Here is a 26348-nt window from a genome sequence, read left to right as displayed (position 1 = left end):
GCTGCAAGGAGAACTGCCCCTCCTTACCTTCAGGCTATGCTCAAACCCTACACCCCAATCAGAGCACTCCGTTATGTCACCTATGGTCTCTTGGCCCTCCCACCCCTACATGGGTCATCTTCCGCTCAACATAGTCAAAGCTCTTCTCTGTCCTGGCACCCCAATTTTAGAACAAGCTTCCCCCTAACGTCAAGACAGTGGAGTCCCTGTCCATCTCCCGAAAAGGTCTGAAACTCTACTTCTTCAAAGAGTAGATTAAATAAATCCCACGCCCCCAGAAAAAAACAGCCTGCTCTTGTCTTTTCCTACTAGCACTGACTTTGCTGATAACTTCTTTACTGAAGGAAAATGTACTACAACTGTGATATTTATATACATCTTAAGATGAATGCACAAATTTTAAGTCGCAACAGGAAATGTGAATTATTATGTGCATTTTAATCAATTGACATTTTTGTAGGGGTTGAAAACTTTTTTCGTTAGGGTAAATCAAGTCTGACATTTCAAATTACAAACTTTAGAAGCCTTTTTCAAACTCAAATCCACTACAAGTTGGCATTTACTAATTTGCAGGAAAAGCAACAAAAGAGTGATCAAATTAAGATCCTACATCTGTAAATTACTAAAATGTAAATGTTAATGTACAAAGGCGCAAGTGTACCTAGCCAGACTGAAACATACTGGTTTCGAAAAAAAACGGACACACACTCAAAAGAAAAGATGCTGACAGAGAAAAACACACACAAATGAAGTCCAAAATAACACGACAGTCACAACAACACACAAACACACACACACACACACACACACACACACACACCGGGAGGCCTTAAATTAGCACCCCGTGCCAAGTGGAGGGTCACCCCACGCCAGTCATTCACAATCCTGACCCCCACCTCACATTCCTCTCAGCCCCCGCTGCATTCCTCACCTGTCCACTCACAACGACGCAGACACTAGTACTAAGCTAAATATGATCCCAGTTGAAGTTATTGGAGAGGTATAATAACTCCTAGTTGAGATTGTAGTCAAGAAATTAGAGCCAGAAGTCTTTGGTATGCTATTGCTTCACACATTGCATGTCACTAACATGGCTTAACGGGTTGACATTCTTCAGAAGCGTGTATTTCCTACAGATTTGTGGTGGTATGGCTTTCTGGTATGCTCAACATTACTGGCCAGTTCTCACCCTCCTCTCCGTCTCTCTGTTTGTGTGTCTGTGCAGCTGCCCCATTGTCCGTTGGTGACGTCAGAGTGGACGCCATGCAGAGTCGGCAAGGCAGTGATGTCACAGATCACCCAGGATTCGGTGGCTTACGCTGGGGCGTGCAGGAGGAGTACAAGAGCACACGGACCTACTCACCCTGCGTACCTCACTCCCAGGTACTCGAACATACTGAAACCGTGAAATCACTGACTCCCAATGTCTGTCAATACCTTGTCATTATCTTGCTTGTCATGATGTGCCCTATTTTGTGTGTTCGTGCCGTGTTTTGCTGTGTACTGTTTTTGCTGGGTGACAATGAGGTGATGTTCACACGCATGTTTTTCCTGTGTGTGTGTGTGTGTGTATTTCCGTCTGTGTGTTTTGTATTACAGCATGGCATGCTGTTCAGGAGTGACAGTGTGGACTACAGAGCTCAGGGTCCAAAGATGGACAGTGGAGTGGAGGCTGGTAGTGACATGACTCCTACTCCTGCCTTCCCTATCTCTCCCCCTACACCTTATGGTAAGAGCCTCCGTTATTGTCTTGTGTCTTTTCCCAGGGGTTTGTGTGTGTGTGTGTTCATATGGTGGCTCTCGTGATCGTTGCTGAATTACTGAATTTTAAACCTCATCTCTTCTTCTATGCTTCCATAGTGAAAAACATGGCGGAATTCACTCAACTGAGGCAAACTCCATCTCCCAGCATGCAATCCTACGGAGCTTACAGGACGGAGCACGGTAGGTCATTGTGGCAATGTGTACTGTACTTCTGGAGAATGTAGGCTCTAAGCTGTGTGTATCACAGCACACTGACATTCTCATTCATTCATTCTTCATTCAGATGAATTGAGATAAATGTTGAAATATATTCTTTAACACAATGGACTACAGCTGTTACTCAAAAAATACTTATATTTTTAGAGTATAGAATCACTCATAGAAATACCACTAGTCTCTAAATAAAGTGAATAGATATATTGAAATGTCAGGCCATTGTGAGGTGAATAGATAATGTGGCACTTGACCATTGACAAAGCCATTTGATTGAAGGAGCCAGACCATGGGGCAGTGAAACAATTCATAGTAAGTGTTCTATGTAGGGAAGTGGACATGTTGGAAGTGATGGAGTCTATTCCAGTCATTCTCCCTCTCATCCCCCTCTCCCTCTTTACTTCATCTCTCACTTAATTAACAACAGAGAGTAGGTGACAGAGAAAGAGAGTGACTGAGAGAAGAAGCTCTAGGAGACAGAGAGGGACCCAGTGACAGACAGTACAAGGGTATGAACAGGGATGAGAACCTTTGGGTTTGTTCATTGTTTATCAACTGCTTTTGACTCCTCCTCCGAGACTGTCTCCATCATGAGAACTTCTCTCGGAATGTAATCGACCATAGCCCTGTAAGCTGTACATGATGTTTATGTGTTTATATCTAGTTATTTGTCTTGATGCAATTGTTTTCCTTGTGGTATTGCACCATTGCTGGTCACATTCCATAACGAATGTATGATCCCTGACCTGTAGTTAAGAACATTGTGTTGGTTGGAGGCAGTGCACTAAACAAAGCCAGGGACTGCTTCCCTTCCCTGGGGGTTCAATACCAGACTCTCTCCTCCCATGGTTGGTTTGGAGAACGTCTGTGTGGTTTCAGTCCTGAAAAGTTAGTCTTTTATAGCACATTATGTCAAAGCCTTCAGGTTCTGAAACAGTTCCATTTTTTGTTTGTCCGTAGAAGTTTTGCTGTGGTTTTAGATGCTTCTCAGTGGTGGAACACACCCAGTTATACAGATGTAGGATCTTAATGTGAGCCAGTCTGCTTCAGCAGGAAAATAATTCTGCAGCAACATTTTTGTAGGGGTTGATAAATTTGAAGTCTGAAATCAGTGGAAATTACAAACTTCAGAAGCCTTTTTAAACCTAAAGTATTATACAAGTTTAAAATGTCCTGCATTGCAGAAAAGCTTTCCTGTATAAGGGTGCTCAAATGAAGATCCTTCATCTGTATCGGTGGAGGCTCCTCAGAGGAGAAAGGTGAGGACCATCCTCCTCAGTGAATGAAGCACGTTAATCCTCTTTACAACTGGTGTAGAGCCCAACAGTCATACATAGGCGACGCTTGAGTTTCAAGTTTGGGGAAGATGATTTTCACCATAACAATGCAACTTTAAAATAAAGTATTAAATGCATAATCACATTTGCGGTCACTTTTGAGAACAGTGTTTTCCAGCTAATTGATTGCGTTTTGGAACATTTGCGCTTTGAGCATACTGCCATGTGCGCATTGATGTGTTTATTACGTGAAGATATAGCCTAATAGTTTATCAACATTTTAAGCTAAACGCTCTGATCTGTTGCATCAGCCTCATTGCTTTAAAAAAGTTTTTTTGATGCTAGTAGTAGCATTAATTTGGGGTCTATTGCATCCCACAACTGTCCCGAAGAATGTTTGGAATTTTTATTTCTTGCACAGAAGGACAAGTTAACCAATAGAAAAGGTCAATGTACTATGTGGGATAGTTGATTGGCATAGGCTAGTGTTTTTGCTGTTAGTTAGGCCTACTCATTTTGTTGGCTGACAAAAAGTAGGCTACATGTGGACAGTTCTAAAATCAATATGCGCCTCGGAATTCGATAAGAGGGACGAGCGCATTTGCGTCCCCGATGTATCTGTCATTACTTGTAGCCTACTTCTTAGCGGTGAGAAGGACCAGAGATCAAGTGATGGGCATTGGCTAATAAGAATTGAGATATCTGAGAGAGCCATGTGAGTGAGAGGAGCACGGTAGCTGGGAGAAGGGAATTATAATTACACCGAACAAAAATATAAACGCAAATATAAACGTGTAATAATTTCTAAGATTTTACTGAGTTACAGTTCATAAAAGGAAATCAGTCAATTGAAATAAAATAATTAGGCCTGAATCTATGGATTTCACAGGACTAGGAATACAGAAATGTTAAGAAAAGGTAGGAGCGTTGATCAGATAACCAGTCAGTATCTAGTGTGAGAACCATTTGCCTTATACAACGAGATACATCTCCTTCACATAGAGTTGATCAGGCTGTTGATTGTGAACTGTAGAATGTTGTACCACTCGCTTCAATGGCTGTGCAACATTGCTAGATATTGACTGGAACTGGAACACGCTGTTGTCGATGCAGAACATCCCAAAAATGCTCAATGGGTGACATGTCTGGTGAGTATGCAGGCCATGGAAGAACTGGGACATTTTCAGCATCCAGGAATTGTGTACAGATCCTTGAGACATTATTATTATTATTATTATTATTATTATTATGCTGAAACATGAGGTGATGACGGGCCTCCCGAGTGGCACAGTGATCTAAGGCACTGCATCACAGTCCTAGAGGCGTCAATACAGATCCGGGTTTGATCCAGGGCTGTGTCGCAGCTGGCCGCGACCGGAAGACCCGAGGCGGCGCACAATTGGCCCAGAGTTGTCCCGGTTAGGGGAGGGTTTTGCCGGCCGGGATGTCCTTTTCCCATCGCGCTCTAGCGACTCCTGTGGCAGGCCTGGAGCATGCACACTGACACGGCCGCCAGTTGGACGGTGTTTCCTCCGACACATTGATGTGGCTGGCTTCCGGGTTAAGCGAGCAGTGTGTCAAGAAGAAGTGAGGCTTGGCAGAGTCATGTTTCGGAGGACGCATGGCTCTTGACCTTCGCCTCTCCTGAGTCTGTATAGGAGTTGCAGCGATGGGACAAGACTGTAACTACCAATTGGATATCATGAAATTGGGGAGAAAATAATAATGCATGAGGTGATGGCTCCGGATGAATGGCACGACAATGGGCCTCAGGATTTTGTCATGGTATCTCTGTGCATTCAAATTTCCATCGATAAAATGCAATTGTGTTCATGGTCCATAGCTCATACCATAACCCCACTGCCACCATGCCACCAGAGTGCCACCATGGGGCACTCTGTTCACAATGTTGACATCAGCAAACCGCTTGCCAACACGACGCCATACACGCTGTCTGCCATCTACCCAGTACAGCTGAAACTGGTATTTATCCGTGAAGAACATACTTCTCCAACATGCCTGTAGCCATCGAAGTCGGGTTAAGTCGGGTTAAGACTCTGGTGAGGACGACGAGCGCGCAGATGAGCTTCCCTGAGAAGGTTTCTGAATGTTTTTGCAGAAATTAAGTCAGTTGATAATATTCTCACCAGGCCTCGAATTTCCCCACCGTAATGTCTTCTAAAAAAGACATGCCTTTTGTGGCCAAAGTGGCCATTGTGCCCTTGGGTTGAATATAATACACTGAACAAAAATATAAATGCAACATGCAAAGTGTTGGTCCCATGTTTCATGAACTGTCCGTGATTGGGAGTCCCATGGGGCGGCACACAATTGGCCCAGCGTCATCCAGGTTTGGCCAGGGTAGGCTATCATTGTAAATAAGTATTTGTTCTTAACTGACTTGCCTAGTTAAATAAAGGTTAAATAAAATGTAACATTTTTTTTAAATGTGCTGGGTACAATAAAAGGTCCCGACTCCCAAGTTTCGAGGGAGAGTGCAATTGGCATGCTGACTGCAGGAATGTCCACCAGAGCTGTTGCCAGAGAATGTCATGTTAATTTCTCTACCATATGCCACCTCCAACATTGTTTTAAAGAATTTGGAAGTATATCAAATTTACCTCACAACCGCAGACCACGTCTAACCATGCCAGACCAGGACGTCCACATTCGGCGTCTTCACCTGCGGGATCGTCTGAGACCAGCTACCCGACAGCTGATGAAATTGTGTGTTTGCACTACCAAAGAATTTATAATACATTTATAAAACCAAAAGCTTACCTTGACTTGGCATAGTTCCGGTGTTGGATATCCATAGCCAGCTAGCTAACATAGCATCCCTCTCTGTTTGAGTAGGCAAAACTAGCTAGCTGCATTTGCTAGCTAAGTGAAAGTAAAAAAAAATACAAGCAAATATCTCTCTCTTGCCTCTCCTTGCTTTTGGAAGAAATTAAATTGTTCAAAACTGTTCAACTATTGTCTTTTTCTCTTTGAGTAAACTACTCATCACATTTTATGCATGGCAGTGATAGCTGAAGCATATGCTTTCAGTACTAGATTCATTCTATGATCCTTTGATTGGGTGGGTAATACGTCAGTTCACGCTGCAAGAGCTCTGATAGGCTGGAGGACGACCTTCAGAAGTTGACATAAATTAGGACTGTGGCGGTCACAGCCGTTGACTGTCAAGCAAATAACTGCCGGTCTCATGGTAATTTACCGTTAATTAACAAAAACATTTAGCATATCCTGGCTTCTACACATAGCCTATAAGCCACTGATGCAGACTTTGGAACATCTACATTTTAAAAAGTCTAATAAATCAATTTAATAGAGCCTACCCCATCACAAAAGGTCTAAAGAAACATGATATGAAGAAAATGTAGTCTATTTCAGAAGAACAGAACAGCATACTCTGAGTTGTCCTTATGTTAGGCCTTGATATAGCTTGGCCATATGGCTGTGGGCTACACAAATTAATTTAACTTCTTATGGATGGTGGCAGTATTGAGTAGCTTGGATGACTGACGTTCCCAGAGTAAACTGCCTGCTACTCACTCCCAGAAACTAAGATATGCATATTATTAGTAGATTTGGATAGAAAACACTCTGAGGTTTCTAAAACTGCTTGAATGATGTCTGAGTATAACAGAACTCATATGGCAGGCAAAAACCTGAGAAAAAATCCAACAAGAAAGTGACTTGTAGTTTTTCTATCAAATCCTTATTCAAACTACAGTGTCTGTGGTGTCATTTTGCACTTCCTAAGGCTTCCATTGACTGTCAACAGCCTTGAGAAACTTGTTTCATGCTTCTACTGTTACTGGGCAGAGAATAGGAGCTCAGTCAATCAGTGGACTGCCTGGGACCAGTGAGTTGTTTACCTCGCGCTCACGAAGGTGCGCCACCCCTTCTTTTTCCTCTGTAATGAATACGCTATTATCCGGTTGGAATATTATCGAAGATTTATGTTAAAAATACCCTAAGGATTGATTGTAAACATCGTTTTACATGTTTCTACAGACGGTAATGGAACTATTTGACTTTTTGTCTCTGGTTTTACGCTCACGCGTTATGCCTTTGGATTAGTGATCTGAATGCGTGAACAAAACGGAGGTATTTTTTCGAACAAAAATAAAATTTCTTGTGGAGTGGGAGTCCTGGGAGTGCATTCTGACGAAGATCAGCAAAGGTAAGTGAAGATTTATAATACTAATTCTGAGTTTAATTGACTCCAGAACTTGGCGGGTAACTGTATAGCTTGCTTTGATGCCTGAGCTCTGTACTCAGAATATTGAAAAATGTGCTTTCGCCATAAAGCTATTTTAAAATCTGACACAGCGGTTGCATTCAGGAGAAGTGTATCTAGAATTCTTTCAATAACTATTGTAAATTTGATCAATGTTTATGATGAGTATTTTTGTAAATTGATGTGCTCATTCACCGGTAGTTTTGGTGGGAATACATTTTCTGAACATCATGCGCCAATGTAAAATGCGGTTTATGGATATAAATATGAACTTTATCGAACAAAACATACATGTATTTTGTAACATTGAGTCCTGGGAGTGTCATCTGATGAAGATCATGAAAGGTTAGTGATTCATTTTAGCTGTATTTCTGTTTTTTGTGACGCCTCTCCTTGCTTGGAAAATGGCTGTGTGGTTTTTCTTGTTTAGGCGCTATCCTAACATAATCTAATGTTATGCTTTCCACGTAAAGCCTTTTTGAAATCGGACACTGTGGTTGGATTAAGGAGAATCTTACCTTTAAAATGGTGTATAATACTTGTATGTTTGAGAAATTTTAATTATAAGATTTTTGTTATTTTGAATTTACCGCCCTGCACTTTCACTGGCTGTCGTCATATCGATCCCGCTAACGGGATCAAGCCAAAACAGGTTTTAACAAACAAGATTTGCTTAGAATTCCGTGGCGTTATTTTTATTATTTTATAGTATGAAGAATACAATTAAACAAGGCTGAATAAAATAGAAAGTATAGAAATTATTTTTTCTCCAAACGATTTCCAAGAAAGTGTGCACTATTCTGTGTTGAGCGATTTTCAGGCTGGGGTCCTTTTTTCTCAATTTCCTCCTGACTGATGTGCCCACAGTAAACTGCCTGTTACACAGGCCCAGAAGCCAGGATATGCATATAATTGGTAGCATTGGATAGAAAACACATTGAAATTTGTAGAAATGTTAAAATAATGTATGAGACTATAACACAACTGATATGGTAGGAGAAAAAACAACCAGATTTTATTTTTTTGAGAGCCCATGCTCTCACAATGGAAAGCAGGCTGCACACACTTCATCAGTCTCTCAATCACAATTTGACATCAACGGCTGATGTTTTGTGTACTGAAGTCCACAAGAGAAGGGAAAAGGTGAGAGGAGGAGAGCATATAGATAGTTGTTCGAAGGAATGATATATACAACGAGCAAAGTGATCATGCTGTTTTTATGTGGCTGCAATGAAAGTGAATTGTTTGCTGATGTAGAGATTTATCATGTACTGGCATATATCTTAAAGGCACAATCTGCAGATGCTGGATCCATTATTGGACTTTTAAATTACTTGTATATGCTGATTAATTATTGGAGAATATAACTAATAATTGCCTCATGAGCATTAATAGTTCAACTTTCGTACCCCATCAGAACCCAAAATATGAGCTTGTTTTACTCCATTTGTAAACAAAGTAAATGTAAACAAACACTGTACAGCCTCAAAACATGGTTAAAACTATAACTTTGACATCATGGATGGTCAGTCCTTGCATCCATAGCTCTGTCTATGAATTTGAGAGTGGTTACATTTCTTCAGCCCCATCTCTGAGCTTTTTACCGAAACAGGGGCAAGGAATTCGCTTTTGCCCCTTTAAACAATAGTTTAGAGTGTAGAGACATAATCAGACATGCCATAAGTACCTTCTGTGGTTCCCTTCCTCTGAAAACAGTCATTAATAGGGTTTTTGTTCCAAATTCAGTTGAGTAGTTGGCAGAGTTGTGCTGTCCTGTCGTGACTGTGGGTCATTGGTGAGGAATGGCAGTGATGATGCCTGGGGTTATACTCACACACACACAGTGACTGTTGTCATAGTGACATAGTGATCTGTGTCAGAGGGGTTGTGAGAGTCACAGCATCCCCAGACTGATCTGTTCCCCCACTGTGCCCACTTTACCCAAGCACGCACTGCATATAGAATCACCGCATTCAGCCGTGCCATGGTTACAGCGGGTCGAGAAATCTGGTGGCCCACCATTTTTTTTACATTTCCTCAGTGAAAGTACTAGTGTCAATAGAAGGGGCGAGGGACAAAAAGATACCAGTCCCCCTCGCTCTCGTCTGCTTGTCTGCCTTGCCCTCCACATTCCCATAGAGATAACTGGTAACCCATGGAAACATCCGTCAGTCACTAAGCTGTGTGGAATATGTGGACTGGAAACATGTGGTTTCAGGTTTTGGGGGCAGGCACCTGTCAGTGCCTCCATATCAGTGATAAAAGATTTATTCAATTATGTCGGGGGGCTCTGCTAGGCAGAGTAATCGGCTCCGTCCTGAACAGAGCGATGGATGGCTGCTGTACTGTTGAACCACCAGCAGACTGACTGGAGAATCATTTAACTCCACTGCTGACTGCTCTCTTCACTATTGGATGTACTCTAATATGTCTCACGTGGAAGGACAGCACTTTTATGTGACTGAAATTCGTAAAGTTATGGTTAACAGATTTCTGCTCTGTTTCTGTTCATGTAATATCCAGATGTTTTGGAGAAACTGGATGAAATGTGATTTATTTTGGAGGGTCTGTCAACAGACAGGTTTAGTGCATTCTATCCCTAGTCCTTGAATGTAATATCCTATATGTGTAATTTGTAATATATATGCCCTCTCACACCCCCACAGAGCCCAGAGGTTACTTAGAGATGATTGGTCATGTTCCCCAGTCGGCAGAAGAGTGCCTGCCAGACTCTTCCCCCAGCTGCCATAGGTCCTTCGGTTACTCTCGCTCGGCGTTCATTAGTGGGATGCCACAACGGACAGACAGGTACAGCCAATCAAATACAACCCTTTCACACAATTACTAGAGGCCCAGCTCATGTTTATTCAAAATGTACAGTACCAGTCAAAAGTTTGGACACACCTACTCATTCAAGGGTTTTTATTTATTTGTACTATTTTTCACATTGTATAATAATAGTTAAGACATCAAAACTATGAAATAACACATATGGAATCATGTAGTGAACAAAAAAGTATTAATCAAATCAAAATATATTTTATGTTTTAGATTCTTCAAAGTAGCCACCCTTTGCCTTGATGACAGCTTTGCACACTCTTGGCATTCTCTCAACCAGCTTCATGAGGAATGCTTTTCCAACAGTCTTGAAGGAGTTCCCACATATGCTGAGCATTTTTGGACTCATCAGACCAAGGACAGATTTCCACTGGTCTAATGTCCATTGCGTGTGTTTCTTGGCCCAAGCTAGTCTCTTTTTCTTATTGATGTCCTTTAGTAGTGGTTTCTTTGCAGCAATTGGACCATGAAGGCCTAATTCACGCAGTCTCCTCTGAACAGTTGATGTTGAGATGTGTCTGTTACTTGAGAACTCTGTGAAGCATTTATTTGGGCTGCAATTTCTGAGGCTGGTAACTCTAAGGAACTTATCCTCTGCAGAAGAGGTAACTCTGGGTATTCCTTTCCTGTGGCGGTCATCATGAGAGTTAGTTTCATCATAGCGCTTGATGGTTTTTGCGACTGCACTTGAAGAAACTTTCAAAGTTCTTGAAATGTTCCTGATTGACTGACCTTCATGTCTTAAAGTAATGATGGACTGTCATTTCTCTTTGCTTATTTGAGCTGTTCTTGCCATAATATGGACTTAGTCTTTTACCAAATAGGGTTGTATCTTCTGTATACCACCCCTACCTTTTCACAACACAACTGATTGGCTCATACACATTAAGAATGAACAAATTAACTTCCACAAATTAACTTTTAACAATCACACCTATTAATTGAAATCCATTCCACATGACTACCCCATGAAGCTGGTTGAGAGAATGCCAAGAGTGTGAAAAACTCATCAAGGCAAAGAGTGGCTACTTTGAAGAATCTCAAATTGTTGAACACTTTTTTGGTTACTACATGATTCCATATATGTTATTTCATAGTTTTGATGTCTTCACTATTATTCTACAATGGAGAACATAGTAAAAATATGAGTAGGTGTGTTCAAAACTTTTGACTGGTACTGTACATGTACATTTTACATTTTAGCAGATGCTAATTATGCTTATAGGCTACATGTTCTGAAAATACATAATGGTCATACAGTTTCATTAGAGAGGTGTTTTTGATGATCTTCTAATTTTTGTGTTCTACCTCCTCTCTCAAGCCCCTCCATGGGTCAGCCCTGGCCAGAGGACAGAGCCCTCCTGCCCCACTCCATGTCCTTGGACTATGGCCACCACTCCCCTCCCATGCACCCCCAACCCCACCCTGTGCCCAACGCCCACAGCTCCCCCCGGGGCAGCCAGCAGAGCCACATGGCACACTATGGCCTCACCCACAGCCTTACGCACAGCTTCGATGAGAAAGACAACTTAGGCTTGGGGGGCTATGGCACAGCCGACTGCCCACCTTCTGCCTCTCCTCTACTGGGGAACGGAGGCATGGAGAGGGGCCTGTCCATTATGGGTTCCATGGATGGGCTGGGCACCATCCGGACCCAGCACCTGCCGCAGCTGCAGCAGATCCAGGCCCAAGGGGCCTTGCCTCCACTGCTGCCTGAGAAGAGGAGGGAGTCGGACGGGGAGCACTCCTTGGGCACAGCCTCCCCAGCCCCTAGCGGATTCTCCAGCCCACATAGCGGAAGCTCCCTCAGTATCCCATTTCCCAACATCCTGCCTGACCTCTCAGCCTCTGCACAGATGCCGGGCAACACTTCACCTCTGCCAGGTAACCCTCTTGCTTACACAGTTAATAGCCAATCACTTCTTATCTGAGCCAATGGCTTGGGTTGGTACAATACTGTAAAGAAGGTAATCAGTTCTGTTCTACAGTGGCAAGAAAAAGTATGTGAACCCTTTGGAATTACCTGGATTTCTGCATAAATTGGTCATAAAATGTGATCTGATCTTCATCTAAGTCACAACAATAGACAAACACAGTCTGCTTAAACTAATAACACGCAAACAATTTTACGTTTTCATGTCTTTATTGAACACACCGTATAAACATTCACAGTGCAGGGTGGAAAAGGTATGTGAACCCTTGGATTTAATAACTGTTTGACCCTCCTTTGCCAGCAATAACCTCAACCAAACGTTTTCTGTAGTTGCGGATCAGACCTGCACAACGGTCAGGAGGAATTTTGGACCGTTCCTCTTTACAAAACTGTTTAAGTTCAGCAATATTCTTGGGATGTCTGGTGTGAACCGCTCTCTTGAGGTCATGCCACAGCATCTCAATCGGGTTGAGGCCAGGACTGACTGGGCCACTCCAGAAGGCGTATTTTCTTCTGTTGAAGCCGTTCTGTTGTTGATTTACTTCTGTGTTTTTGGTCGTTGTCCTGTTGCATCACCCTACTGCTGTTGAGCTTCAATTGGCAGACAGATAGCCTTACATTCTCATGAAACATTTCTTGATAAACTTTGGAATTCATTTTTATGTTGATGATAGCAAGCTGTCCAGGCCCTGAGGCAGCAAAGCAGTCCCAAACCATGGCACTCCCTCCACGATACTTGACAGTTGGGATGAGGTTTTGATGTTGGTGTGCTGTGCCTTTTTCTCTCCACACATAGTGTTGGGTTCCTTCCAAACCAATGAACTTTAGTTTAATCTGTCCGCAGAATATTTTGCCAGTAGCACTGTAGCACAACAAGTGCTCTTTTGCGAACTTCAGACGTGCAGCAATGTTTTTTAGTTGTTGACAGAAATGGATTCTTCCGTAGTGTCCTCCCATGAACACCATTCGTGTTTAGTGTTTTACGTATCGTAGACTCGTCAGAGATGTTAGCATGTTCCAGAGATTTCTGTAAGTCTTTAGCTGACACTCTAAGATTCTTCTTAACCTCATTGAGCATTCTGCACTGTGCTCTTGCAGTCATCTTTGCAGGACAGCCACTCCTAGGGAGAGTAGCAACAGTGCTGAACTTTCTCCATTTATAGACAATTTGTCTAACTGTGAACTGATGAACATCAAGGCTTTTAAAGATACTTTTGTAACCCTTTCCAGCTTTATGCAAGTCAACAATTCTAATCTTAGGTCTTCTGAGATCTTTTGTTCGAGGCATGGTTCACATCAGGAAATGCTTCTAGTGAATAGCAAACTCACATTTTGTGAGTTTTTTTTATAGGGCAGGGCATCTCTAACCAACATCTCCAATCTCATCTCATTGATCGGACTCCAGGTTAGCTGACTGACTCCAATTATCTTTTGGAGAAGATAAGCCTAGGGGTTCACATATTTTTTCCAACCTACACTGTGAATGTTTAAATTATGTATTCAATATGGACAAGAAACATACAATACTTTGTGTGTTATTCGTTTAAGCACACTGTGTTTGTCCATTGTTGTGACTTAGATCAAGATCAGGTCAAATTTTATGAAAAATGTATGTAGAAATCCAGGTAATTCCAAAGGGTTCACATACGTCTTCCTGACACTGTATGTACTGTATCCTTTAGGTACTGCCCTGTGAGTTTTCTCGGTCAATTCGGATTTGCCACATATGGATGTCTTTTGAACTTGGTTACAGTGATTGAATGCCTGAGGTCTTTGTGCATTGGCTAACCTCTGGTGTGTTTGTGATACTGTATTTCCAGATGTCCTAGCCAGCAAGCATGTGACTGTAAACTTTGTGCAAGACACATCGAAATTCTGGTACAAGCCTGATATCTCCAGGGACCAAGGTAAAAACATTAGGAAATATGTGTCTTGTCTCCCAGGAGTATTTTGTCTGCCAAATTTCCATAATGCTCTTCAACATTTTGACAGTGTTGGGAGATTTTGACAGTTTCCACACTCCTCTGTGACACCGTCTCTAAAATGTCTTCCTGTGTCCTTCTCTTCTCCTTTCCTCCTTCTTTCCTCCTCCTCTCAGCTATCTCAGTCCTGAAGGACACGGAGCCCGGATTTTTCATAGTACGGGACAGCCACTCCTTCAAAGGAGCCTATGGGCTGGCCATGAAGGTGGCCACACCCCCTCCCTCAGTCCTGCAGCAGAGCAAGAAAGGTAGGCATTGGCTGAGAGAGATAAGGGGGCAGAGCTTTAGGTTCAGACCGGTTCTTGTTTGATGTGGGACATAGGAGTAGGATGATGATTGATGAGGCCATATAGGCTACACTCCTCTATGTATTTATTTGGACAGTGAAGCTACAACTTTAAATTTCGCTCTATACTCCAGCATTTTGGATTTGAAATCAAATGTTTTATATGAGGTGACAGTACAGAATGTCACCTTTTATTTGAGGGTATTTTCATACATATCTGTTTTACCGTTTAGGAATGAAAGCACTTTATGTATCTAGTCCCCACATTTTAAGGTGTCTTCAGTATTTGGCCAAATTCACTTATAGTGTATTAAAGAAGTCAAAAGTTTAGTATTTATTCCCATTTTCCAAGCCTACAATATCAAGCTTTTGACTCTACAAACTTGTTGGAGGCATTTGCAGTTTGTTTTGCTTGTGTTTCGGATTATGTTGTGCCCATTAGAAATAAATGGTAAATGATGTATTGTGCCATTTTGGAGTCACTTTTATTGTAAATAAGAATATAATATGTTTCTGAACACTTCTACATTAATGTGGATGCTACCATGATTACACATAATCATGAATGAATCGTGAATAATGTTATAGATCAGGCCCCCAAAACATGCTAAGCTCTCACCATTACCAATCAGAGGGGAGATTAGCATTTTTGGGGTGGGTATGATATTTATGCCTGCTAGGAATATGGGACCAAATGCTAATCTTTTGACAAAATGTAATACACTATAAGTGAATTTGTCCAAATACTTAGATACATAAAGTGTGGTAAAACAGATATGCATGAAAATACCCTTGATTAAAAGATGACACTGTTGCCTCATATAAAACATTTTATCTTAAATCCAAAATGCTGAAGTATAGAGCCAAATTCAAAGTTTTAGCTTCACTGTCCAAATAAATACGTAGGGGAGTGTATGCTTATCTAGGGTCAATTTTGTGTTCATCCATGGTCATGGTTAGAATTGTTGGAGGATAAGCTGGTCCTAGATCTGTACATACGGGCAGGTTCCACACATTTCCAGAACCTTTCCATGTTCCAGAGGGCCCCATTAGAACAGGGGTATCACGGAATTGGCTGACTGAGTTGCAGCATCCTGGGAACCAAACAGCTATAAAAGCCCTCTACTGTTACAACTCTCTGAATTCACCTCCATGGAGGGAACATGATAGTCCCCTCTCTGTTTGTTCAACAGCTCCTAGCTTTGGGTCTCTCTTCTGGGCAGCATCGTGATAGAACCAAACAGCCGTGCTCTTTGTTAAGTAGTTTTAGATGTGGCAGCTAGTGCTTTAAAACAAACAATAGAATAAGCAGGCTTTATAAACCTGCACAGATTTCAGGCCTTTCTCCAGGGGTACTTTTTTGCCCTACATACAGTAATGTAACTTTGTGTGACGTTCAGTACAGATTGTTTTATTAAGCACCGTGAAATACAGCCTAAATTCAATTTAGAAATGTTCTGGCAAGCAATATATTGCTTTGTTCATGGCATTCCTTGTTATACATTTCAAGTTATGTTTCTCACATGCACAAGTACAGTGAAATGCTTAACTTGCAAGCCCTTCCCAACAGTGCAGTATTCGATATCAAAATAGTATAACTAAAAACTAAACACGAGAAAAAAGAAAGGAAGGAAAAAAACTTGAGAATGTAAGCTACGTATGTGTATACAGTGCAATCGGAAAGAATTCAGACCCCTTGACTTTTTCCACATTTTGTTACATTACAGCCTTATTCTAAAATTGATTAAATCGTTTTTTTCCTTCTCATCAATCTACACACAATACCCCATAATGACAAAGCAAAAACTGAAATATCATATTTACATAAGTATTCAGACCCTTTACTCAGTACTTTGTTGAAGCACCTTTGGCAGCGATTACAGCCTTGAGTCTTCCTGGGTATGAAACTACAAGCTTGGCACACCTGTATTTGGGGAGTTTCTCCCATTGCTCTCTGTCAGGTTGGATGGGGAGCGTCGCTGCACAGCTATTTTCAGGTCACTCCAGAGATGTTCGATTGGGTTCAAGTCCGGGTTCTGGCTGGGCCACTCAAAGACATTCAGAGACTTGTCCCGAAGCCACTCCTGCGTTGTCTTGGCTGTGTGCTTAGGGTCGTTGTCCATTTGGAAGGTGAACCTTCGCTCCAGTCTGAGGTCCTGAGAGCTCTGGAGCAGGTTTTTGTCAAGGATCTGTCTGTACTTTAGTCCATTCATCTTTCCCTCATCTTGACTAGTCTCCCAGTCCCAGCCACTGAAAAAAAATCCCCACAGCATGATGCTCCCACCACCATACTTCACTGTAGAGATGGTGTCAAGTTTCCTCCAGAAGTGACGCTTGGCATTCAGGCTAAATAGTTCAATCTTGGGTTCATCAGACCAGAAAATCTTGTTTCTCATGGTCTGAGAGTCCTTTATGGGCCTTTTGGCAAACTCCAAGCAGGCTGTCATGTGCCTTTCACTGAGGACTGTCTTCTGTCTTGCCACTCTAACATAAAGGCCTGATTGGTGAAGTGCTGCAGAGATGGTTGTCCTTCTGGAAGGTTCTCCTATCTCCACAGAAGATCTCTGGAGCTCTGTCAGAGTGACCATGAAGTTATTGGTCACCTCCCAGACCAACACCTTTCTCCCCCGATTGTTCAGTTTGGCCGGGCGGCCAGCTCTAGGAAGAGTGTTGGTGGTTCCAAACTTCTTCCATTTAAGAATGATGGAGGCCACTGTGTTCTTGGGGACCTTCAGATGCTGCAGAAATGTTTTGGTATCTTTCCCAGATCTGTGCCTTGACACAATCTTGGAGCTCCACGGACAATTCCTTCGACCTCATGGCTTGGTTTTTGCTCTGAGATGCACTGTCAACTGTGGGACCTTATACATTTACATTTACATTTTAGATTTTAGTCATTTAGCAGACGCTCTTATCCAGAGCGACTTACAGTAGTGAATGCATACATTTCACAATTTGTTTTATACAGACAGGTGTGTGCCTTTCCAAATCATGTCCAATCAATTGAATTTACCACAAGTGGACTCCAATCAAGTTGTAGAAACATGTCATGGATGATCAATGGAAACATTTGCAAAAATTTCTAAAAACATGTTTTCGCTTTGTCATTATGGGTTATTGTGTGTAGGTTGAGGAGGCTGTAAGGTAACAAAATGTGGAAAAGGGAAAAGGGGTCTGAATAATTTCCGAATGCACTGTACATTGTCAGAGCCATTACCAAATTGACAATGTGCAGAGCTACTGGAGTAGTTGACATAGGGCTGTATAAGTTTCAAGCTTCAATGTCACATGCACAAGTACAGTGAAATGCCTTTCTTGCAAACTCAAAATCCAACAATACAATAATCAATAACAATGTAATACTAGAAAAAAACACACTAGAAATAAGAATAGGAAATACGAAATACACAATTGAGTAAGTAATCATAATATATACAGGAAATATATAAAAAGTCAGTTCCAATACCATATTTACAATGTGCAGGGATACTGAAATGATGGAGGTAAATATGTACAGGGGTAAGGTGACTAGGCAACAGGATATAAGATAAACAGAGTAGCAGCAGCTTGTATTTCAGTGGGTGTGCGGGTGTGTAGAGTCCGTATAAATGTATGTGCAAGTGAGCAAAAAATGGAGTGAGGGTTTGTGTTGGAGTGACAGTGTGTGTGAGTGTGTAGAGCCCTGTGATTGTGCATAGAGACTGCAAAGATTGACCATTTTAAGTATTTAGTGATTTGGACACCGAGGAACTTGAAGCTGTCTATATCCTCCACTGCCACCCCGTCGATGTGGATGGGGGCGTGCTCCAACCGCTCCCCCCCCCCCCCATAGTCCACAATCATTATTTATTTGGGGAAAGAAATAAAAGGGGTGCTGATGGGAAAAAAACTGGGTAGGATTCCTGTAAGACACTGGTGTCCCTATGCCCAGCCCAGAGCACAGCCCACTAAGCCCTAACTCCTCCCTTTCTCCTCCACACGGGGTCGGCAGCCCCCTCACTCACAGCAGGCTGGCACCTGCAGGGACATCATGACACAGTCCCTTTCCGAGCATTGTGACTTCTTAAGAGGTTGAAACCCAAGCCAGCTCCAGGAGAAGGCTTTTCTATGGGAGGACATTCCTCAGATACACACTCGTCACGCCCCTCAGAAACACTGTTGTTAAATCATAATAGCGCTAATCTCAGCTGTGATTGGATAAGATGAATGTAACTCTTAGAATTCAGGGTAGGAGTTAACAGGGGTAAGATAACTGAGAATCCGCTAACACTTAACTTACAGTCAACAGGTAAAATGCGTTATAATGTGTTATAGGCATGTATGAGCATTTATAGCATTCTTGTGTATAATAATGTTATCTCTCGCTCACTCTATGATTGAAGGTGATCTGTCCAATGAGCTGGTCCGTCACTTCCTGATTGAGTGTACACAGAAAGGAGTTCGGTTGAAGGGCTGTCCCAATGAGCCCTACTTTGGTGAGTGTCTCTACTGTAGCACACGTTTTGTCATACCCTTTTGAGGACAGTGATAACACAATGGTGACCCCTGCTGGTTACTCTCTGTACTGATAAAAAAGCAGAACGTTCCTGTGTGCCCTCTACTGGATAGTGATTGCAAGTCTGCTTCAGCTCTTACGATGATGTTCATAGCTAATATGAAATCCTCTTTGAAGTAATATGATGGTTACAGTTGTTTTTGTTTTTGTTTTACAGGTAGTTTAACTGCGTTGGTATGTCAGCACTCCATTACTCCCATGGCTCTGCCCTGCAAACTCATCATACCTGACAGAGGTAAGGTGCCAAATCTCTATGTCCTTATACACAACATTGTGTTACAGTAACAAGGTAAACATGGTTTAGTTTTATAAAACATAACTGTGTCCTCTGCCAAAGCAATTTAATGAACACTGGTCTCTCTCCTCTCTGTGTAACTAAATGTGGCAGGGCTGGAAATTGCAGGGCAGTTTCGAATTATATGATGTGATTTATAAGCCTGTGCATGCAACTCATGTCAACTTAGATGAATTGCCTTTACGTGGTAGCCATAAACCAATGTCATCAGTGACAGAGGGTCAATAGAGAGAGGAAGGGAGAGTTTAATCAGATTTATTTTAATTCAGTTATATGTCACTGCCTCCCATTCTTCATTTCAAACATCTTACTTTTACGTCATATACAAAAATGACATTTTTTTTCTATGTTGGTAGATCCTCTTGAAGACGTGGTGGAGAATACTGCTACACAATCTGTCTCCAACTCTGCTGCTGAGCTCCTTAAACAAGGAGCAGGTAGGGCTTAAAGGGACACTTCGGGATTTTGGCAATATGGTCCTTTATCTAGATTAATTTGTGGATACCATTTTAATGTCTCTGTGTGCCGCTTGAAAACGACCTGTAGCTTCCTTCAGACTGGACACAGAGAGATAGAAATGGTATCCACAAGTTCATATGACTGGGGAAGTAGATAAAGGGCCTCATTGCCAAAATCCCAAAGTACCCCTTTAAATCCCTTTACTAACCACATATTTAAGCACATGATTAATTAAGCACATGATTAAACAGGTGTATGACTATTAGGCTAATCAATGGAGAGTATATTAAAGGCTAAATAAGTATTGGGTAAGCCTCAACAACAACAACTTCTGTTCCTAAGGGATTGTGTATATAACATGTTGTGTTAGCGCCTCTCTCCTGTGTCCTTGCAGTGTGTAATGTGTGGTTCCAGTCTGTGTTCATTGTGTAGTGTGTGTAACGTGTGTTTCTCTGCAGCATGTAATGTGTGGTTCCTGGGCTCAGTGGAGATGGAATCTCTGACAGGGTACCAGGCTGTGCAGAAGGCCACCAGTGTAACATTGGGCTCAGACCCCCTGCCCACCTCCACCGTGGTCCACTTGAAAGTCTCCTCACAGGGAATCACCCTCACCGACAACCAGAGGAAGTGAGTCATGGGGAATACACAGACAGACAGACAGACAGACAGATAGACAGACAGACAGACAGACAGACAGACAGACAGACAGACAGGCAGGCAGGCAGGCAGGCAGGCAGGCAGGCGAGGCACACCTACATGGTCACATTAGTAATGCATGTATAGCTAATATAAAATTATATATAAATATATACAGTACCAGTCAAAAGTTTGGACACATCTACTCAGTCAAGGGTTTTTCTTTATTTGTACTATTTTCTACATTGTAGAATGAAAAACAATGAAACAACACATATGGAATCATGTAGTAACCAAAAAAGTGTTCAACAAATCAAAATATATTTTATATTTGAGATTTGAGATTCTTCAAAGTAGCCACCCTTTGCCTTGATGACAAATCATTCACTAAACCCTAAACCTCAACTAAATCTTGTAATGAATAATGTGGTAATTGAGCAAGTTGAGGAGACTAAACTGCTTGGAGTTACCCTGCATTGTAAACTGTCATGGTCAAAACATATTGATACAACAGTAGCTAGGATAGGGAGAAGTCTGTCCATAATAAAGCGCTGCTCTGCATTCTTAACAGCACTATCAACAAGGCAGGTCCTACAGGCTCTAGTTTTGTCGCACCTGGACTACTGTTCAGTCGTGTGATCAGGTGCCACAAAAAATAACTTAGGAAAATTGCAATTGGTTCAGAACTGGGCAACACAGCTGGCCCTTGGATGTACACAGAGAGCAAACATTAATAATATACATGTCAATCTCTCCTGGCTCAAAGTGGAGGAGAGATTGACTTCATCACTACTTGTATTTATGAGAAGTATTGACATGTTGAATGATCCGAGCTGTCTGTCTAAACTACTGGCACACAGCTCGGACACCCATGCATACCCCACAAGACATGCCACAAGAGGTCTCTTCACAGTCCCCAAGTCCAGAACAGACAATGGGAGGCGCACAGTGCTACATAGAGCCATGACTACATTGAACTCTATTCCATATCAAGTAACTGATGCAAGCAGTAGAATTAGATTTAAACAAACAGATAAAAACACACCTTATGGAACAGCAGGGACTGTGAAGCAACACAAACATAGGCACAGACACATGCATACACACACACACATGATAACATACGCACTATACACACACGTACACATGGATTTTGTATTATATATATGTGTAGTAGGCGCCTGAGGGCACACAGTCTATGAATGTATTGTAATGTTTTTAAAATTGTATGAACTGACTTAATGTTGCTAGACCCCAGTAATGGGGATCCATAATAAAAACAAATACAGCTTTGCACACTCTTAGCATTCTCTCAACCAGCTTCTTCTGGAATGCTTTTCCAACAGTCTTGAAGGAGTTCCCACGTATACTAAGCACTTGTTGGCTGCTTTTCCTTCACTCTGTGGTCCAACTCATCCCAAACCATCACAACTGGGTTGAGGTCAGGTGATTGTGGAGGTTAGGCCATCTGATGCAGCACTCCATCACTCGCCTTCTTGGTCAAATAGCCCTTACACAGCCTGGAGGAGTGTTGGATCATTGTCCTGTTAGAAAACTAATGATAGACCCACTAAGCACAAACCAGATGGGATGGCGTATCGCTGCAGAATGCTGTGGTAGCCATGCTGGTTAAGAGTGCCTTGAATGCTAAATAAATCACTGACAGTGTCACTAGCAAAACACCCCCACACCATCACACCTCCATGCTTCACAGTGGGAACCACGCATGAGGAGATCATGAGGAGATGAGGAGATCATCCATTCACCTACTCTGCGTCTCACAAAGACACGGCGGTTGGAACCAAAAATCTCCAATTTGGACTCATTAGACTTAAAGACAGATTTCCACCGATCTAATATCTATTGCTCATGTTTCTTGGCCCAAGCAAGTCTCTTCTTCTTATTGGTGTCCTTTAGTAGTGGTTTCTTTGCAGTAATTTGACCATGAAGGCCTGATTCACACAGTCTCCTCTGAACAGTTGATGTTGAGACGTGTCTGTTACTTGAACTCCGTGAAGCATTTATTTGGGCTGCAATTTCTGAGGCTGGTAGCTGTAATGAACTTATCCTCACCTTAAGCTGTTCTTGCCATAATATGGTCTTGGTCTTTTACCAAATAGGGCTATGTTCTGTATACCACCTCTACCTTGTCAGAACACAACTGATTGGATCAAACACATTAAGAAGGAAAGAAATTCCACAAATTAACTTTTAAGAAGCACACCTGTTAATTGAAATGCATTCCAGGTGACTACCTCATGAAGTTGGGTGAGAGAATGCCAAGAGTGTGCAAACCTGTCATCAAGGCAAAGGGTGGCTACTTTGAAGAATCTCAAATATAAATATATTTTCATTCAACACTATTTTGGTCACTACATGATTCCATATGTGTTATTTCATAGTGTTGATGTCTTCACTATTATTCTACAATGTAGAAAATAACGAAAAATCCTTGAATGAGTAGGTGTCCAAACTTTTGACTGGTACTGCATATATACACAGTTGTACTATGTATTTCTCTTTTACCCAGGTTCTCTTCTCCTCTTACCAGGTTGTTCTTCAGAAGGCATTATGCAGTGAACACTGTCATCTTCTGTGCATTGGACCCTCAAGATCGGAAGTGAGTAAAATATGCCAGAATTAACATCATTTGAAATAAAGGTACTGTGGTGAAAATGTCATCAGCTTACACTGTCTGTATGATGCCTTGTTTGTTATTTCTGTGTTCTTTTCCCCATCCATTCTTAGGTGGAAAAAAGATGGCTGCACTTCAGCAAAGATCTTTGGCTTTGTGGCGAGGAAGACGGGCAGCGGGCAGGACAACGTGTGCCACCTGTTCGCCGAGCACGACCCCGAGCAGCCCGCCAGCGCCATCGTCAACTTCGTCTCCAAGGTGATGATTGGCTTCCAGAAGACAAAGTAGCCCTGCAACGCTGCTAGCTAATTGGCTAGTGGGGCTGTTTCTAAAACTTAAAACCGTACAACCCTCAACCTGAAGGTTATGAGCCAGGACTTGGACAGGCAGTGGAACAGAGTTCCAACCACAGAACTAGAATGGGTTTGCGAGATACTATTTCTATGGTTACACTACCTAAGAATGGGATACAATTAATAACAGAATAATCTAGAGGCGAAAGAAACGCACACCTATTTAGGCGAGGTGCTGGCTAGCGGAGTAGAACACTTCAAAAATAAAGGAGAGCCATACACTCTAGGAGCTCAGATGCAAAAATATTTATGTCTAACGTTTCGACAGACAAGCTGTCTTCATCAGGGCAGCACTCCATCACTTGTCTGTCGAAACGTTGGACATAAATATTTTTGTATCTGAGCTTCTAGAGTGTGTGGCTCTCCTTTATACAATTGATAACAAGCATGAAAAGACTTACAAGTTACAACTCCACAACCTATCCAAGTCATCTCCTGCTTACAACACAGAGGGAACTGTGGACCATCAGCAGGACAGGAGACTCAATGAGATCTTTCACTGAGTCGAGTGAAAACTCAAAACTCCTTTGACTTCATTTTCTAACAGACTCTTTCCTTATTAAGATGATTATTAGGGGTTTGCCTGGAAGGAAAAAGAGAATATACAACAACTACGTTATAAGATGTGTATTTCATTTTTATGTATCGTTGTAGAACTAATACAGATGTTTGCATTTCTGTCTCAAAAGGGTTTACAGTTTTATGTATCCCAACTCTTTACAAGTTAGTTACATATTCCTATTTTCAACATGCTCTGTGTGTTGTGATACTATACTATAGGGAAGCATAGAAGCCTGGCATGTAAGGGTTTGTCATGTTGAATATTTAACCAAAAATAAATAAACTATATAAAGCATTATTCAAGCTATTAAAAATGGTACTGAAAAATACTGTAAATCATAACTTCTCCTTACGTTATCAAAAAACTTTATTTTTGTAAATGCATCATATACTATTTGAAAAGTTATATCTATTGACTTTATGTTAGAACAAAAAAAATCTAAATATTTTCCCTAAACTGATGTTTCACCATCCCAATCATTTATCTTGAATTTTGATATTGCTCAACTCTGGATATGTATGCGAATTAAAACCACTATCAAAACAATAACTCACAAAAATGTGAAGATCTGGAAGGGGAGCGTTGGAATGAATCAAATATTATATATGTAAACCCTAATATATTCTATGATTTCTTTATATCATTTGTTAATTACATGTACTTTGAACCCATGTACTACTTCGTTCAGTACTGCTTTGTCTGGAAGATTGTTTTAAAATTGATAAATTACTGTTTGTTTTTCCTTTGGCTAGTCTCAAGTAAGTGTTTAAATTGACTTTTTGGTGGTATATTATTGGCACTAACTATATATTGAAATGTCTCAGTGTTAAAATATATACAGTACACTGAGTGTACCAAACATTAGTATTAATTAATATTAAAATGTAGTTGCACCCCCTTTAGTCCTCAGAACAGCCTGAGTTCTTTGGGGCATGGACTCTACAAGGTGTCGAAAGCGTTCCATAGGGATACTGGCCCATGTTGACTCCAATGCCTCCCACAGTTGTGTCAAGTTGGCTGGATGTCCTTTGGGTGGTGGACCATTCTTGATACACACAGGAAACTGTGGAGCGTGATGAACCCAGCAGCGTTGCAGTTCTTGACACAAACTGGTGCGCCTGGCACCTACTTCCACAGCCCGTTCAAAGGCACTTAAATATTTTGTCTTTCCCATTCAACCTCTGAATGGCACAGATACACAATCCATGTCTCAATTGTCTCAAGGCATAAAATCCTTCTTTAAACTGTCTCCTCCCCTTCATCTACACGGATTGAAGTGGATTTAACAAGTGACATCAGCTTTCACCTGGTCAGTCTATGTCCATGGAAGGAGCAGGAGTCCTTAATGTTTTTATACTCAGTAGAGGACATTTGTATTATATATTTCATTTGGAATTATGAAAGAAATATTGTGTTGGAACAATAGGCGATCATTGGGGCTTGATTGAACTCGATGGAAAAGTGCAAAAGTGTCAACACTGCCCACCCAATGCATCGAGCGAGCTCAACGAAGTGCAGCTTTTTAATCATATTTTTGTCTAGATTAACTTTTTAATGGTCACATTTATTAATGTCAAATAATCAGGGCAGGGACCACCTAATTCCAATACACTTTGTTGATATACTATACATTCATTGTGTACATTTTAGTTGTATTTTTTTTCCATTTTGCTCATGATGTACTAATATTATTTACAGTCTGTACCTCATACCTTTACTATCTCACATTTGAAAAAATAATTATATTTTTTTATGTTTCATATTGATTTGCAGCAAGTGACATAAAAAGTTCATTTGTATATGAGAAATGGCATTTTCAATGTTGAATGTGAATAAACAAAAGGGCAAAATTATGTCATTGGTCCACTTATTATTATTATTATTATTATATATTTATTTTCTTCGAGAGAGAATATGATGGAGATTTGTTGAGTTTGACAGTATGTACCATTTATGTCTATTTTTCAGCCAGGAAACCAGAAGAGGGTGCTAGTAACACACACATCCACGTGTGTAAGATCCTTTGTGACCTAGCTCTATGGTTGTTGTTGTGCTTGCTCTAGGTGATGTGCACCACATTGTCTGGACACATTTTCTACACCAGCATTGGAAGGTGAAGTACAAGTCGGCTAGCAAGTCGGCTAACCTTCACATCAAACAGGTGACAGATTAGGAGAGTAGATGACAGCAGTAGAATGCACACACACTTGCACAAAATCAATATTAAAAGAATGATTGATTAGAAGATGATCTGTGCACTGGATCGATCCTGGATTGTCTTGTGCACTCACTGCACTGTCAGTCATGAACT

At 41.4% G+C, this 26348-nt stretch overlaps 1 protein-coding gene across 1 annotated transcript in view; it reads left to right on the top strand.

Annotated features, from left to right (window-relative positions):
* The window catches only part of LOC115169643 (tensin-3), a 76675-nt gene extending 52095 nt beyond the window's left edge, over nucleotides 1-24580 (top strand). The window contains exons 14-26 of the mRNA XM_029725466.1: nucleotides 1226-1383; nucleotides 1600-1729; nucleotides 1861-1944; nucleotides 10170-10311; nucleotides 11663-12225; nucleotides 14095-14181; nucleotides 14373-14504; nucleotides 18925-19017; nucleotides 19255-19332; nucleotides 19749-19829; nucleotides 20310-20478; nucleotides 23039-23107; nucleotides 23236-24580. Of these exons, the coding sequence (XP_029581326.1) occupies nucleotides 1226-1383; nucleotides 1600-1729; nucleotides 1861-1944; nucleotides 10170-10311; nucleotides 11663-12225; nucleotides 14095-14181; nucleotides 14373-14504; nucleotides 18925-19017; nucleotides 19255-19332; nucleotides 19749-19829; nucleotides 20310-20478; nucleotides 23039-23107; nucleotides 23236-23410 (1961 nt within the window). The 3' untranslated portion in view covers nucleotides 23411-24580. The remainder of the gene's footprint in view (nucleotides 1-1225; nucleotides 1384-1599; nucleotides 1730-1860; nucleotides 1945-10169; nucleotides 10312-11662; nucleotides 12226-14094; nucleotides 14182-14372; nucleotides 14505-18924; nucleotides 19018-19254; nucleotides 19333-19748; nucleotides 19830-20309; nucleotides 20479-23038; nucleotides 23108-23235) is intronic.
* The last annotated feature ends 1768 nt before the right edge of the window (nucleotides 24581-26348 follow it).

This window comes from Salmo trutta, chromosome 31 (genome assembly GCF_901001165.1).
Source record: "Salmo trutta chromosome 31, fSalTru1.1, whole genome shotgun sequence".
Taxonomy (NCBI): Eukaryota; Metazoa; Chordata; class Actinopteri; order Salmoniformes; family Salmonidae; genus Salmo; species Salmo trutta.
The sequence above is the reverse complement of the archived record's forward strand: the minus strand, read 5'-3'. Positions and strand labels throughout refer to the sequence as shown.